This window comes from Rhinoderma darwinii, assembly GCF_050947455.1.
Source record: "Rhinoderma darwinii isolate aRhiDar2 chromosome 2 unlocalized genomic scaffold, aRhiDar2.hap1 SUPER_2_unloc_1, whole genome shotgun sequence".
In the NCBI taxonomy this organism is placed as follows: domain Eukaryota; kingdom Metazoa; phylum Chordata; class Amphibia; order Anura; family Rhinodermatidae; genus Rhinoderma; species Rhinoderma darwinii.
Window position 1 is genome coordinate 42501 of NW_027461674.1, and position 17564 is coordinate 60064.

A 17564-nucleotide genomic window follows, 5' to 3' on the forward strand; every position below is an offset into this window, starting at 1 on the left:
GACAACCTCTCACACATGATATACAGGCTGGTTGTCAGTAGTAATAGATGAATAGCTGTTACTGTATATAAGATGTGTGGATCTCATGTCTGATCACAATGTAATTATAATATATATCAGTGATGTCAGTAACAGGGGGCGGGGCTGTGACAACCTCTCACACATGATATACAGCCTGGTTGTCAGTAGTAATAGATGAATAGCTGTTACTGTATATAAGATGTGTGGATCTCATGTCTGATCACAGTGTAATTATATTATATATCAGTGATGTCAGTAACGGGGCGGGGCTGTGACAACCTCTCACACATGATATACAGGCTGGTTGTCAGTAGTAATAGATGAATAGCTGTGACTGTATATAAGATGTGTGGATCTCATGTCTGATCACAGTGTAATTATATTATATATCAGTGATGTCAGTAACAGGGGGCGGAGCTGTGACAACCTCTCACACATGATATACAGGCTGGTTGTCAGTAGTAATAGATGAATAGCTGTCACTGTATATAAGATGTGTGGATCTCATGTCTGATCACAGTGTAATTATATTATATATCAGTGATGTCAGTAACAGGGGGCGGAGCTGTGACAACCTCTCACACATGATATACAGGCTGGTTGTCAGTAGTAATAGATGAATAGCTGTTACTGTATATAAGATGTGTGGATCTCATGTCTGATCACAATGTAATTATATTATATATCAGTGATGTTAGTAACAGGGGGCGGGGCTGTGACAACCTCTCATACATGATATACAGGCTGGTTGTCAGTAGTAATAGATGAATAGCTGTGACTGTATATAAGATGTGTGTTTCATGTCTGATCACAGTGTAATTATATTATATATCAGTGATGTCAGTAACAGGGGGCGGGGCTGTGACAACCTCTCACACATGATATACAGGCTGGTTGTCAGTAGTAATAGATGAATAGCTGTGACTGTATATAAGATGTGTGGATCTCATGTCTGATCACAGTGTAATTATATTATATATCAGTGATGTCAGTAACAGGGGGCGGGGCTGTGACAACCTCTCACACATGATATACAGGCTGGTTGTCAGTAGTAATAGATGAATAGCTGTTACTGTATATAAGATGTGTGGATCTCATGTCTGATCACATTGTAATTATATTATATATCAGTGATGTCAGTAACAGGGGGCGGGGCTGTGACAACCTCTCACACATGATATACAGGCTGGTTGTCAGTAGTAATAGATGAATAGCTGTGACTGTATATAAGATGTGTGGATCTCATGTCTGATCACATGTAATTATATTATATATCAGTGATGTCAGTAACAGGGGGCGGGGCTGTGACAACCTCTCACACATGATACACAGGCTGGTTGTCAGTAGTAATAGATGAATAGCTGTTACTGTATATAAGATGTGTGGATCTCATGTCTGATCACAATGTAATTATATTATATATCAGTGATGTCAGTAACAGGGGGCGGGGCTGTGACAACCTCTCACACATGATATACAGGCTGGTTGTCAGTAGTAATAGATGAATAGCTGTGACTGTATATAAGATGTGTGGATCTCATGTCTGATCACAGTGTAATTATATTATATATCAGTGATGTCAGTAACAGGGGGCGGGGCTGTGACAACCTCTCACACATGATATACAGGCTGGTTGTCAGTAGTAATAGATGAATAGCTGTTACTGTATATAAGGTGTGTGGATCTCATGTCTGATCACAGTGTAATTATATTATATATCAGTGATGTCAGTAACGGGGCGGGGCTGTGACAACCTCTCACACATGATATACAGGCTAGTTATCAGCGGTTAATGTAGTATGAAATGTGTGAATCTCATGGACGTCTGATCACAATGTAGAATGGCTGCCAAGGTGACACCAGGTATGAACTGACAAACTATGGTGGGTTTATGGATTTCGGGTGGAGTTGTCCTTTAAATGCACTGTAGGCTGCCAGGGAAGATGAAGTTAATATTTATGCGCTGTTTTCCCCCACAGTCTGCGATCCTGTCCTGGGAGATAAATGGGACGGGGAAGGATCGATGGTATGAACCCCATAATTAGTAATGTGTACCCCTATGTGATTTTTCTCCATACCTACTTCTCTGAACCCTTTGCCCAATTTTTGCTGTGTTCAGGATGTCTCCTCCCACTGACCCCTCCTCTCTGCTGCCTGTGTCTATACCCTCACACTGACTCCTCCCCCCTGTACTGCCTGTGGCTATACCCTCACACTGACTCCTCCCCCCTCTACTGCCTGTGGCTATACCCTCACACTGACTCCTCCCCCCTCTACTGCCTGTGGCTATACCCTCACACTGACTCCTCCCCCCTGTACTGCCTGTGTCTATACCCTCACACTGACTCCTCCCCCCTCTACTGCCTGTGGCTATACCCTCACACTGACTCCTCCCCCCTGTACTGCCTGTGGCTATACCCTCACACTGACTCCTCCCCCCTGTACTGCCTGTCTATACCCTCACACTGACTCCTCCCCCTGTACTGCCTGTCTATACCCTCACACTGACTCCTCCCCCCTGTACTGCCTATGTCTATACCCTCACACTGACTCCTCCCCCCCTGTACTGCCTGTGTCTATACCCTCACACTGACTCCTCCCCCCCTGTACTGCCTGTGTCTATACCCTCACACTGACTCGTCCCCTCTGTACTGCCTGTGTCTATACCCTCACACTGACTCCTCCCCCCTGTACTGCCTGTGTCTATACCCTCACACTGACTCCTCCCCCCTGTAATGCCTGTGTCTATACCCTCACACTGACTCCTCCCCCCTGTACTGCCTGTGTCTATACCCTCACACTGACTCCTCCCCCCTGTACTGCCTTGTCTATACCCTCACACTGACTCCTCCCCCTGTACTGCCTGTGTCTATACCCTCACACTGACTCCTCCCCCCCTGTACTGCCTGTGTCTATACCCTCACACTGACTCCTCCCCCCTGTACTGCCTGTGTCTATACCCTCACACTGACTCCTCCCCCCTGTACTGCCTGTGTCTATACCCTCACACTGACTCCTCCCCCCCTGTACTGCCTGTGTCTATACCCTCACACTGACTCCTCCCCCCTGTACTGCCTGTGTCTATACCCTCACACTGACTCCTCCCCCCTGTACTGCCTGTGTCTATACCCTCACACTGACTCCTCCCCCCTGTACTGCCTGTGGCTATACCCTCACACTGACTCCTCCCCCCTGTACTGCCTGTGTCTATACCCTCACACTGACTCCTCCCCCCTGTACTGCCTGTGGCTATACCCTCACACTGACTCCTCCCCCCTGTACTGCCTGTGTCTATACCCTCACACTGACTCCTCCCCCCTGTACTGCCTGTGGCTATACCCTCACACTGACTCCTCCCCCCTGTACTGCCTGTGTCTATACCCTCACACTGACTCCTCCCCCCTGTACTGCCTGTGTCTATACCCTCACACTGACTCCTCCCCCCTGTACTGCCTGTGTCTATACCCTCACACTGACTCCTCCCCCCTGTACTGCCTGTGGCTATACCCTCACACTGACTCCTCCCCCCTGTACTGCCTGTGTCTATACCCTCACACTGACTCCTCCCCCCTGTACTGCCTGTGGCTATACCCTCACACTGACTCCTCCCCCCTGTACTGCCTGTGTCTATACCCTCACACTGACTCCTCCCCCCTGTACTGCCTGTGTCTATACCCTCACACTGACTCCTCCCCCTGTACTGCCTGTCTATACCCTCACACTGACTCCTCCCCCCTGTACTGCCTGTGTCTATACCCTCACACTGACTCCTCCCCCCTGTACTGCCTGTGGCTATACCCTCACACTGACTCCTCCCCCCTGTACTGCCTGTGTCTATACCCTCACACTGACTCCTCCCCCCTGTACTGCCTGTGTCTATACCCTCACACTGACTCCTCCCCCTGTACTGCCTGTGGCTATACCCTCACACTGACTCCTCCCCCCTGTACTGCCTGTGTCTATACCCTCACACTGACTCCTCCCCCCTGTACTGCCTGTGTCTATACCCTCACACTGACTCCTCCCCCCTGTACTGCCTGTGTCTATACCCTCACACTGACTCCTCCCCCCTGTACTGCCTGTGTCTATACCCTCACACTGACTCCTCCCCCCTGTACTGCCTGTGTCTATACCCTCACACTGACTCCTCCCCCCTGTACTGCCTGTGGCTATACCCTCACACTGACTCCTTCCCCCTGTACTGCCTGTGGCTATACCCTCACACTGACTCCTCCCCCCTGTACTGCCTGTGGCTATACCCTCACACTGACTCCTCCCCCCTGTACTGCCTGTGTCTATACCCTCACACTGACTCCTCCCCCCTGTACTGCCTGTGTCTATACCCTCACACTGACCCTTTTCCCTGGCACAATGTTTTTTATTTTCCATTCAGTATGTCCCAGAGGAGCTTCTTCCGGTCTATAAAGGTCTGGTTGTCCCTGTTGCTGATATCATCACGCCAAACCAATTTGAGGCAGAGTAAGTTAACATATATCTATACAAATTTGATACATTTATGAATATGCTGTATACTCACTCTGGGCCTCCTGTATATGGCCATATGATCTGTATTAACCCCTTAATGACCGGACCATTTTGCATGTTAACCCCTTCCCCCTGCTGGCATTCTGGGCCCTAATGTCCAAGCCATTTTTTAGATTTTTCCATTGTCACATTCGAAGAGCTGTAACTTTTTTATTTTTGCGTCGGCATAGCTGTACAAGGTCTTGTTTTTTGCGGGACGACTTGCAGTTTTTATTGGTACCATTTGAGAGTAGATGCGACTTTTTGATCACTTTCTATCACATTTTTTTTAAGTCAGGATTAACAGAAAACAGCAATTTTTCCATTGTTTTTTATTTTATTTTTTACGGCGTTCACAGTGCGGGTTAAATAATGTAACAGCTTTATAGTCGGGGTCGTTACGGACGCGGCGATACCAAATATGTGTAACTTTTTTGCTTTATTGTAGTTTTTTTTAATAGTAAAGCAGTTTGTAAGGGGAAAAGCTGGGTTTTTCATTTTTTTTTTTCACTTTTTTTTTTTTATTAAAGGGGTTTTCCAATCCTTTTTTTTTTTTTTTTTAAATCAATGCAATGTTCCTCTATTAATATATCAGTGCGCTCTGACTAGCTTTTTCTTGATAATAAATGGTTTTAGTAACATTACTCCCTATTGTTTACCTTGAGAGGTTTGTTTTGCTCAGTAAGTTCATTCCTCTTCTCTTCCTGTGTTTCTCCTCCCTGCATGCACTGCTCTAGTCCCAGCATGCAATGTGCATGCAGCAGTGCACTTGCTCCGCCTACTACACCCAGCTCTACTAACTTCTGCAATCTCAGTCTTCATTTTGGTGCTCTCATTCTATTACTGATAGCACAAGCTGAAATCACTGGATATCTGCGTTTTTAACCTCTTAACGCCGAAGGGCGGATATATCAGTCCTCTGCAGCTGCAGGAGGAGGGATATATCCGTCCTGTGATGGTGCGGGTACTGTCACTGTACCCACGCGATCAGCGGCAGGAGCACGGCTGTTATACTCAGCTTGGCTCCTGCTGCAACTGCCGGAATCGAAGCGCGCTCCGATTCCGGCAGTTTAACCCATTAAATGCCGCTGTCAATACATCTAATGTGTTTGACAGAGGGAGGGAGCTCCCTCTGTTTTACACTGACAGGCAATAATGCTTTGGTATATGAAGTATACCAAAGCATTATATATGCGATCGGCACATCGCATAGTGAAGTCCCCTGGTGGGACTAAAAAAAAAATTGTCAATCCGTTAAATAAAGTTGGTGAAAAAACCAAAAAAAAAATTACAGTGAAAATCAAATAAAACTACTTTTTTTGCCCAAAAAGTGTTTTTTTTAAAGTAAAAGTGTCAAAACAAATCACACATACACATATATGGTATCCCCGCGATCGTAACCACTTGAACAATAAAATTAACACATTAATTAAACCGCTGGATGAACGGCGTCCAAAAAAACAACGGCAAAATTCGCTCTTTTCTCCCATTCCCACCATAAAAAATTAAATAAAAATTAATGTAAGTCCTATGTACCCCAAATTAGTACTAATGAAAACTACACATTGTCCCGCAAAAATCAAGCCCACATACGGCCACATCGACGGAAAAATAAAAACGTTACGGCTCTTGGAACGCGGCGATGCAAAAACAAGTCATTTTTTTCTAAAAGGGTTTTTATTGTGCAAACGTAGAAAAACATAAAACCTTGACACATTTGGTATCCCCGTAATCGTGGCGACCCATAGAATAAAGGTAACATGTTATTTACGCTGCATAGTAAACGGCGTAAATTTATAACGTGAAAATCAATGCTGGAATAGCTGCTTATTTTCAATTCTCTCCTAAAATAAAGTTAATAAAAGTTAATCAATATATTGTAAGCATCTAAAAATGGTGGAATTACAAAATAAAACTCGTCCCGGAAAAAACAAGCCCTTATACGGCGATGTCGACGGAATAAAAAAAAAGTTACGACTCTTGGAATGCGACCGTGAAAAAACAAAAAATAATCCTTGGTCATTAACGTGCAAAATGGCCCGGTCATTAAGGGGTTAAACGGTTTGAAGAGGTCTTCTGGTACCAAAACAGTGGAAACCCCCAAAAGGTGCCCCCATTTTGGAAACTAGACCCCTTGAGGAATTCATTGTAGTTTTCTTGGGGTGCATGCGGCTTTTTGATCAGTTTTTATTCTATTTTTAGGTGGCGCGGTGACTAAAAAACAGTCATTCTACTATTGTTTTTTTAATCTATTCTATTTTTGTTACAGCGTCACCGTGCGCTATAAATGACATATTCACTTTATTCTGCGGGGCGATACGCTTAGGGCTCATTTACACGAGCGTGTTATACATCCGTGCAACGCGCGTCGCAGGGACCTATGTTAGTCTATGGGGCCGTGCAGCCAGGTGGGCGTGATTTTCACGCAGCGTATGTCCGCTGCGTGAAACGCACGACGTCCTATATTTGTGCGCTGTTCGCACATCACGCACCCATTGAAGTCAATGGGTGCGTGAAAACCACGCATGTGGCACGGAAGCAATTCCGTGGGACGCGCGTGATTCGCGCAACAGCAGTGTAAAGGATGAATGAAAACAGAAAAGCACCGCGTTCTTTTCTGTTTACAAACATCCAAACGGAGTGTCATAATGATGGCGGCTGCGCGAAAACCAGGCAGCCGCGCATCATAAAGGGCTGACACACGGAGCTGTTAATTGCCTTTTGCGCACGCAAAACGCCGCGCTTTTTGCTTGCACAAAATGCACACGCTCGTGTAAACACGGCCTTACGGCGATACCAGATGTTTATAGTTCTTATGTCTTATGGCGTTTGCACAATAAAATACGTTTTGTAAACAATCATTCACTTTTTGTGTTTCCTTATTCTAAGAGCCAGAACGTTTTTATTTTTCCATCAATAAAGCCGTGCGAGGACTTATTTTTTGCGTAACGAACTGTAGTTTCGATCAGGACCATTTTTCGGTACATGCGACTTTTTGATCTCTTTTTATTCCATTTTTTGGGAGGTGAAGTGACCAAAGAATTGTGATTGTGGTTCGGTTTATTATTATTTTATTTTACGGCGTTCACCGTGCGGGATAAATAACGAAATAATTTTGTAGTTCAGGCCGTTACGGACGCGGCGATACCAATTATGTATAGTTTATTTATTTATATATTTTTATTAATAAAAAAGGACTGATAAGGGAAAAAAAGGGGATTTTTTTTAACTTTTATTTTCTTATTTTTACACACCTTTTTTTTTTACTTTATTACTTTGTCCCACTAGGGGACTTGAGGGCAGGAGGCCCTGATCGCTATTCTAATACAATGCACTACATGCGTAGTGCAGTGTATTAGAACTGTCAGCTATTCACTGACAGCAAGCATAGTGGGTCCTGACTTTGTCAGGACCCATTAGGCTTCCGTCGATGGCATAGCCGGACGCCATTGTTTGGTGTCCGGTTGCCATAGTAACCATCGCCGGCCGCTATCGTGTAGCAGGCCGGCGATGGTAACTTAACCCCTAAAAAGCCGCGATCTCTATTGAACGCGGCTTTTAAGTGGTTAGACAGCGGGGACACAGCGATCGGTCCCCGCTGTAGGAGCTGTGACAGCTGCTGAACAAGACAGCAGCGTCACAGCTCCTGCACCTGTCGGGAAGACGGCCGAAACGGCCGTTATTCCCGCAACTTCGTATTCCGTCGGTAATTTATAAGGGGTTATAATTTCACAGAGCATGCGCGGTGGAGTGTGTTCACCATGCATGCTCTGAGATAAAGAAGCACGTGGTACGGTTACGTCATTTGTGACGTAACCGTACAGTGTGAAAGCCGGAAACCGGAAGCAAGGCAGAAGACTAAATGGACGGGTCTGCACAGGAAGTGCAGATTTTGCTTCACTAAGGGGGCGGTGACGGAGGAGGATATACGACGCTACAGCCATCTGATGAAACGTAAGTACATTGTAAAGTTATATCATTTTCATTGTTTTATTTAAATAAATGTAATTTTTTAGTTCCGGAAAACCCCTTTAACTTTATTAAACTTTTTTTACTTTTTTACTAGTCCCACTAGGGGACTTCACTATCCTCCGATCGCTATTATAATACACTGCAATACTTTTGTATTGCAGTGTATTACTGCCTGTCCGTTTAAAACGGACAGGCATCTGCTAGGTCATGCCTGCGGCATGATCTAGCAGGCATTCGCTGCAGGCAGACCTGGGGGTCTTTATTAGACCCCCGGCTGCCATAGAAGACACAGACACTCGGCGATTTTATCGCCGGGTGTCGGTGGGGAGAGAGGGAGCTCCTCCCTCTCTCCAAAACCACTCAGATGCGGTGCTCGCTATTGTGCACCGCATCTGAAGGGTTAAACGGGTGAGATCGATACTAATATCGATCTCACCCGGCAGAGCAGGGACGCCCCCAGCCCTTGGCTGCTTCTGGCAGCTGAGAGCAGGGAGATTTCACGGCTCCCTGCTCTGTTTACTTTATTCTACAGCAGCGACGTAGAATAGCGGCGCTCTAGAATAAAGCCCACTAATGACCGCCGTAAAAAGGCGTATCGGCGGTCATTAAGGGGTTAATGACCAAGGATTCTTTTTTGTTTTTTCACGGTCGCATTCCAAGAGTCGTAACTCTTTTTTTATTCCGTCGACATCGCCGTATAAGGGCTTGTTTTTTGCGGGACGAGTTGTGTTTTGTAATTGTACCATTTTTAGATGCAAACAATATATCGATTAACTTTTATTAACTTTATTTTAGGAGAGAATTGAAAATAAGCAGCTATTCCAGCATTGATTTTCACGTTATAAATTTACGCTGTTTACTATGCAGCGTAAATAACATGTTACCTTTATTCTATGGGTCGCCACGGTTACGGGGATACCAAATGTGTAAAGGTTTTATATGTTTTCCGACGTTTACACAATAAAAAGCCTTTTAGAAATAAATTACTTGTTTTTGCATCGCCGCGTTCCAAGAGCCGTAACGTTTTTATTTTTCCGTCGATGTGGCCGTACGTGGGATTGATTTTTGCGGGACAATGTGTAGTTTTTATTAGTACTATTTTGGGGTACATAGGACTTATAGATGAACTTTTATTTTATTTTTTATGGGGGGAATGGGAGAAAAGAGAGAATTTTGACGTTGTTTTTTGCGTTTTCTTTGGACGCCGTTCATCCGGCAGTTTAATTAATATGTTCATTTTATTGGTCAAATTGTTACGATCGCGGGGATACCATATATGTGTATGTGTGATTTGTTTTGACCGTTTTACTAAATAAAACCACTTTTTGGGCCAAAAAAGTAGTTTTATTTGACTTTGTAATTATTTTTATTTTTTTTTCACAAACTTTATTTAACTGTTTTACATTTTTTTTTTAGTCCCACCAGGGACTTCACTATGCGATGTGCCGATCGCATATATAATGCTTTGGTATACTTAGTACAGTGTAAAACTGACAGGCAATCTATTAGGCCTCCGGCATGGCCTAACAGGCAGATGCTGAAGACAGACCTGGGGGTCTTTGTTAGACCCCCGGCTGTCATGGAAACCCGACAGTGACCCGCGATTTGTTTGCGGGGGCGCCGATCGTGTGACAGAGGGAGCTCCCCCCTCTGTCAAACACATTAAATGCCGCTGTCACTATTGACCGCAGCATTTAATGGGTTAAACTGCCGGAATCGGCGCGCGCTTCGATTCCGGCAGTTGCAGCTGGAGCCAGGCTGTGTATAACAGCCGTGCTCCTGCCGCTGATCGCGTGGGTACAGTGACAGTACCCGCACCATCACAGGACGGATATATCCGTCCTCCTGCGCAAACTAGCAACTGCTGATGGATATATCTGTCCTTCCGCGTTAAGGAGTTAAGTTTCTTTGGTCAGAACATTTATTGATGTTGTCCTGGTAGCCGTGGCCCATGTCATATAAGAATGACTCCACTCCTCCATCCTAATAATAAACCTTCCATGTCCTCTTAAAGGAGCCTGCTATCAAGCTGCAGTTTGCTCCAGAGCTGCTCTTCCTGTAATTTGAGGTTACAACCATGGTAAGCCCTTTTGGAGCCTATGGAGAGCTGTGCGTGGTCACCCGGCCTGCATTTCATCTGCTCTCCTCCATATGCCGGTCTTGGGTATGTTATACACCCCTGTGCCCTCTGGGATTAGTACACAATAGAGTTCACTTACATAGGAATGCTGCTAATGTTAGGGGTTCATTCATAATTATTATTTTTTTTAACTAATTAGAACTATTTACTGGTTTGTTTTTTTTCAAAATCTAAACCGCTTTTATTTTCTGGCTGTATATGTTTTCATTCTATTTTCTTTACGTACGTGATTGTGGGGGCGGCTGTTTTGTGGGAGTTGTGAACAGCAGAACCTATTGACTTCTGAGAGAGTAGAGAGTGTAGTGAGCATGCTCTGTAACATGTGCTGGGAGGAGGTGAGCTGTCCCTGTCATCTATTGACTTCTGAGAGAGTGTAGTGAGCATGCTCTGTAACATGTGCTGGGAGGAGGTGAGCTGTCCCTGTCCTCTATTGACTTCTGAGAGAGTGTAGTGAGCATGCTCTGTAACATGTGCTGGGAGGAGGTGAGCTGTCCCTGTCATCTATTGACTTCTGAGAGAGTGTAGTGAGCATGCTCTGTAACATGTGCTGGGAGGAGGTGAGCTGTCCCTGTCATCTATTGACTTCTGAGAGAGTGTAGTGAGCATGCTCTGTAACATGTGCTGGGAGGAGGTGAGCTGTCCCTGTCATCTATTGACTTCTGAGAGAGTGTAGTGAGCATGCTCTGTAACATGTGCTGGGAGGAGGTGAGCTGTCCCTGTCCTCTATTGACTTCTGAGAGGGTGTAGTGAGCATGCTCTGTAACATGTGCTGGGAGGAGGTGAGCTGTCCCTGTCCTCTATTGACTTCTGAGAGAGTGTAGTGAGCATGCTCTGTAACATGTGCTGGGAGGAGGTGAGCTGTCCCTGTCATCTATTGACTTCTGAGAGAGTGTAGTGAGCATGCTCTGTAACATGTGCTGGGAGGAGGTGAGCTGTCCCTGTCATCTATTGACTTCTGAGAGAGTGTAGTGAGCATGCTCTGTAACATGTGCTGGGAGGAGGTGAGCTGTCCCTGTCATCTATTGACTTCTGAGAGAGTGTAGTGAGCATGCTCTGTAACATGTGCTGGGAGGAGGTGAGCTGTCCCTGTCATCTATTGTCAGTGGTGTGTCCCCGTGTTATCTGCCTCCATGTGTATAATATAGGTGCTCCCTTTTATAGTAACTTCGCCCACTTATAATAAGATGATTGGTGAGATGTGATCAATATAGAGCAGGAAGGGTCAGTCTATTGTGAGCTCAGTGGCCAGAGGGAAAACTGCACTATTTCAGTAATGTAGATAATGACATGGAAAATGTAAATAAATATATAAATACAAACACTGTTCTGCCATCATAACAAAACCACTGGCAGGTGACGTGAATAAAGGGGGTTTTACACGGGGCGATTATCGGGCAGATAATTATTCATAGAACGCTCGTTACTGATAATTGTCCTGTGTAAACAGATCAGCGATCAGCAGATGAACGAGCAAACTCTGGATCATCTGCCGGTCGTATCGTTTAAAAAAAGTGAAATATTCTGGTTGTCGGCAGCTCATCTTGGTGTGTAAACCGGGAGACGCGCTGCCGTCATGATAATAATGTGTGGGGACGAGGGATCGGAGTAACGACCGCTCCTCCCCATCCATAGCTCCGAGTGACAGGAGCAAGCGAGCGCCGATCAACGATCTGTCTCATTGATCAGTATTCGCTCCACCGTCCACCAAGATGGGCCGGTGTTACAGGGCCTTCACACTGATCTGGTTACAATGGGGCCTTATGGTGGAGAATATTAGGGGATATGATAGGGGGGGGGGGATATGTCCGTTCTTGGACGAGTGTAAGGATCTGAAAGACTGTGACAAGGGACAAATTGTGATGTGTAGACGACTGGGTCAAAGTATCTCCAGAACGGCCGGTCTTGTGGGGGGCTCCCGGTCTTGTGGGGGGCTCCCGGTCTTGTAGGGGGCTCCCGGTCTTGTAGGGGGCTCCCGGTCTTGTGGGGTGTTCTAGGTTGCAGTGGTTAGCACCCACCAAAAGTGCTCCAAGGAGGAACCACTGGTGACCAGCGACTGGGTCATGGGAGCACAAGGCTCCTTGATGTGCGGGGGAGGGGAGGCTAGCTCGCCTGGTCCGATCCCACAGAAGATCTACTGCTGACTTTGATAGAAAGGTGTCAGAACACGCAGAGCATCGCAGCTCGCTGTATATGTAGCTGCAGACCGGTCAGAGCGCCCACGCCGACCCCTGTCCACCACCGAAAGCCCCTACAATAGTCACGTGATCATTACCTGTGGAAGAGGTGGAACCAGGATGCATTATGGGAAGGCGACGAGCCGGCGGGGGCAGGGTGATGATCTGGACAATGTTCTGCTGGGAAACCTTGTGTCCTGACATTCATGTGGGTGTGACACGTACATGTAAAGATGAACCACTAGGTCGTATTTTGATGATCCTTTCCTTTTGAATGTCTGTAATTGCGCCATCTAGTGGTGATATGTGGTATGGCTGCAGTGTCCTCTACAGTATATACACCACCTGCACAGTGGCCTATATCTGTTTGACCTGACGGAGCCGTGTTGTGGTATCAGTTTTCTGCTTCTGACAATTATTGTTCCGCACGTTCTCTAATAAAAGTTGCGTTTTAAATACATCAGAAAATAACTGTTGAAATCCGTTTTTTATTATGGTCTTAGTGTGAAGCCCACAGGCGTAAGATGCGACAAATATATTAGGAGGCACGCGCACCTCTTTTTTTTGTGCTGTCCGTGCGGCATAAATTATAGTAAATTTGTCGGGCCACGGATGGCTTGGACCATTCTAGGCCCCGCCCACTTTTTAAAGTGATGAGTGGTGGAAAACGGCAAAAAGTCGTTCACAAATTATCGCGCAAATACGGCATGCACCATCAGCTGCTTTTTAAAGCCAGAAAGCTGGCGTAACCCCCTTATAAAGTCCCTCGATTTTTACATTTTTGTTTTTATTTTTCCATATCCCTTTCTATAGTAAAACTCCTGCAGTCTTCACACTGACCTCGTCATACACTGACACTTCCTGTTCTGTAGAGATCACTTCTCATTATTATAGATAACACCTCTATTATACAACTGGAGACCGAGGACACAGAATCACACCACTGGATAACAGACCGCTCACCTGCTCCCCTTTGTTGCACTGTGACCTCTGCGTATGTCACAGAGCATGCTCACTACACCCTCCAATAGAAGTCAAAAAGAGATGGGGACAGTTCCCCTTATCCCTCCCTGCACATCACAGAGCATGCCCACAAAAGTCTCCCATAGGGGTCAGTTGATGTTGTGGATCACTCCTCCCCCCCCCCTCCCTGCACGTCACAGAGCATGCCCACAAATATCTCCCATAGAGGTTAATAGGTTGTTTTCTGACTGAGGTTTCCGAAATCTATGCAAATCTCTGCTGTTCAGAGCTCAGGCAAAATGTCCATAATCATGTAACAAAAAAACATCCAGATTTAGAAGAAAAAGACTATAATGTGGTGATGGTAGAGGTGTAATCATGAATGTCCCGCTGAGGCCTCTCCGTGGACAATCAGTAGCCACAAGTGATTGATCTCATGCTGGGGTGTAAGAAGTCGTCGCTTTGCCCTCCTTTCCTGGGGGATTAGGTGTCTCCAGGCCTGTGTGGGTCCCTGTTCTTGCTGATGGAGTGACACCGGTTGTAGCAGACATAGAATTACTTTATGATGGAGAGAGGAATAATGAGCGTGTCCTGCTGCTAACGTCGTCCTCTCACTCTGCTCCTCAGGTTGTTGACGGGACGTAAGATCCACACTCAGCAGGAGGCCGTACAGGTGAGCAGAACCCCCCCCCCCCTCCAGGCTCCTCCTCGTGTCTATGTCCTTCCTCCGCTCGGTTATGACTGATTCACACGTTTCACGTCTCTCAGGTGATGGACATGTTACATTCTCTGGGACCAAACACTGTGGTCATCACCAGTTCAGATCTTCCGGCATCACGAGGCTCAGATTATCTCATTACACTGGGGAGCCAGAGACGAGGTAAAGGACCCGGGGAGACACCACAGAGCACTAGCTGTGGGATTACTGAGCAGTCACCCAGTGCTGTCCATCAGGGGGCCCCCCAGTCCATCAGGGGCCCCCCCAGTCCACCGGTGACACCCCACGGCCTAATATAAAGTGGGTCGCTGACCTGTTAGAAGATAAGGGCAGGGCTTTTTGTTGTCTTATTTACCCCCCTGCTTGTTCTATCGCTCCTGCAGTGGGGGAGGACGGGCGGATGCAGACGCTGCGGATCTGCTTTGAGTTACCCCGAGTTGACGCAGTATTTGTGGGCACTGGAGATCTCTTTGCGGCTATGCTCCTGGCTTGGACTCACCTTCACCCCAACAACTTTAAGGTAAGCTCTGCAATAGTTATGAAGTCCGTGACTGGGTGACCACATTGCGCAGAGACGATCAGAGCTCGATCCATGTATTGTCCTGTAGATTATAAGAATATTAGTGGTCACCAAAGAGTCACGTGACCATATGACAGTCGCAGAATTCTGAGGTGATGTAATAATTTATAGTGGGGGGCACGTTATTCCTTACGATACACAACTGAGGTGCTAAAGATCGTGACGCTGCAGCGGCTTATGGAGGTTCTGCAGCAGCTGAAAGCACAGTCTAGTTCCTGCAGAAGCTCTTTGTGAAGAGGAAGGAAGTCCGGTCAGTCTGCCCCTTCAAAAAAGAAAAGGTTCTGCAGCAGCTGAGGATATGCCGTTTAATGTGAAGCATTTTCTGACCTTTTTTTTCCCAAAATTCTCTTTATTACATTGTGAGACACTGAATTCCGCTCCACCTGACATATTTCTGTGATTGCAGCTGGCGTGTGAGAAGACGGCTTCCGCCATGCAGCTTGTACTGCAGAGAACCATCACCAGTGCACGCAGTAAGTTCCCAGCAGAGGTGGTGGTAGAGACGTCTGTGTGTGCAGTGGTTGTCGCCTCCGCTGGGAATATGGCGGACGGGGCAATGACGGGGGGGGGGGACTCAATTATTATAGCGTGACTGTCTTTGACTGTTGTCTCTTTTCAGCTCTGGCTGGACCTGGGGTGAGACCGTCGTATGCTCAGCTGGAACTCCGGATGGTGCAGAGCAGAAAGGACATAGAGAACCCAGAGCTGATCATTCGGGGCACTGTGTTATAAAGCATGGTTACCAAGAAACCTCCGGACCAATGTAGAGACTCCAGACGTAACCCACAGCGCGACCCTGGACACCAGCATAGAGAGGGCAGCCCCTGGATCCAGAGGAGCTCAACCTAAAGCAGGAAGAGGTGACCTCCAGGCTCTCCGTGGCCCTCTCCAGGCTCTCCGTGGCCCTCTCCAGGTTCATGGGGCCATCTTTCCTGCGTGCCATCCACTCAACCAGCAAGAAGCCACAGTCCATCCTGACAATTCTGCGCCCTCCCGCAGGGTCTCCTGCTTTCTTCGTGATCCTCGGTCACCTCCTGGGGCAGCTGCGTTCTGGGGGGGTTTGTGGATGATCAGGGTCTAATCTGTGTTTCTGATGCGGGATGTTTTTCTTCTCTAGGAACATGTTGGTTTGTGGTTTTAACTGCACATAGATAATAAAATGATGACGACTACTGAGCGCAGACACTTCTATGGCTGAACCTCTGTGAGGCGCTATAGCTGAGGCTGCAGTGATGCTGGACTGGTGCCCTCCACGCTGCGTCCGTCTGTGTTGTGGTCTCTGTTCATCTGGTTTGTGTCTGTCTTGTAGCAGATGGTGGATCCGCTCTGAGCTCCGTGCTGGTTGTAACTCTGAATGGGAGAAGCAGCCGCTAAGACTTCACATCTGTCTGCCTCATCGCTTGTAACCTACAGGTGCCATCACTCCCGTCCTCGTCTTCTACACGCTGACCTTTCTGTGCCGCTCTTCTCCAGCGCTGTCCATCGCTCCGGTGCTCGGGGCCTGTTCTTCACCTTCTCCCCCGTGGCCTAGTGACTGTCACTTCTGCCTCCTAGTGATTGATCGGTGTCCTGTCCCCCCTGTCAGTGTCACCCCATCGATGCACCGCCCTTTGACCAGTGCTGTGCTTCATGTAAACCTCCTGCCAACAAGAGCGCCCCTTCCTCCCGAGTGACATGGTCGCCTCTCCACCACCGCCATCCAGTGTCGCAGCCACCACCGTATAGCCCAAAGTTTATCACCATCCGTCCATAGCTGTGCACCCCTTTCCAGTATACTGCCCCCTGCCTGTTCTCCAAGTACATGACATCAATGTCTGATTCTTCATCTTCTGGATTGGTTTTGATGTGCCTTTAAAATAACTTTTTCAGCTGCCCCTGCTCCTCTGTTCTTCTCACGACCTCTAGGAGCGAAATCTAGAGAAAACAAAAGTCTGTATCATGTACGTAATCGTGTGTACAACGTGGCCGACTTGTATCAATAAACGGACACACACGGTTATGGCTGGCTGGATATTATTATGCCCCCCCCCAGAAATAACACACACCTATATATACACACACACACACACACCTATATACACACACATAGATACGTACTCTTAATCTGTCACATAACTGGAATCATAATCTGGAATATGAAGGAGGCCGGACTCGGTCCCTTCGGCTTTAGTGATAGCTGTTGTGTTTTGTTGTTCTTCATGACGTAGATCTTCTGTACTTGTCTTTGCACAACATTTGGTGGTCCGGCACGTGTCGGATCCTGGTATTCCAGCACATTATATAAACTCTTCTCTTACGGTGCGTGACCTCTGCCTGGGATTACATGCACACGTGGTGAATTTACCTCCAAAATCTTCTGTTCTTTTAGGCTGAAGGTCGCACAACCTTGAGATTATATTCTCCTTCTGCCCTGGATACAGAAGCCATAATAATCTACTGGTAATAAACACTGGTGACCTGGATAACTCCTCC

General features: G+C 46.9%; 1 protein-coding gene across 1 annotated transcript in view; it reads left to right on the plus strand.

The window, feature by feature from the left end:
* The window catches only part of LOC142674694 (pyridoxal kinase-like), a 25516-nt gene extending 9252 nt beyond the window's left edge, over positions 1–16264 (plus strand). Inside the window, exons 5-11 of the mRNA XM_075847208.1 lie at positions 2001–2047; positions 4415–4500; positions 14422–14467; positions 14563–14674; positions 14896–15032; positions 15499–15565; positions 15712–16264. Of these exons, the coding sequence (XP_075703323.1) occupies positions 2001–2047; positions 4415–4500; positions 14422–14467; positions 14563–14674; positions 14896–15032; positions 15499–15565; positions 15712–15824 (608 nt within the window). The 3' untranslated portion in view covers positions 15825–16264. The remainder of the gene's footprint in view (positions 1–2000; positions 2048–4414; positions 4501–14421; positions 14468–14562; positions 14675–14895; positions 15033–15498; positions 15566–15711) is intronic.
* Positions 16265–17564: the final 1300 nt, after the last annotated feature.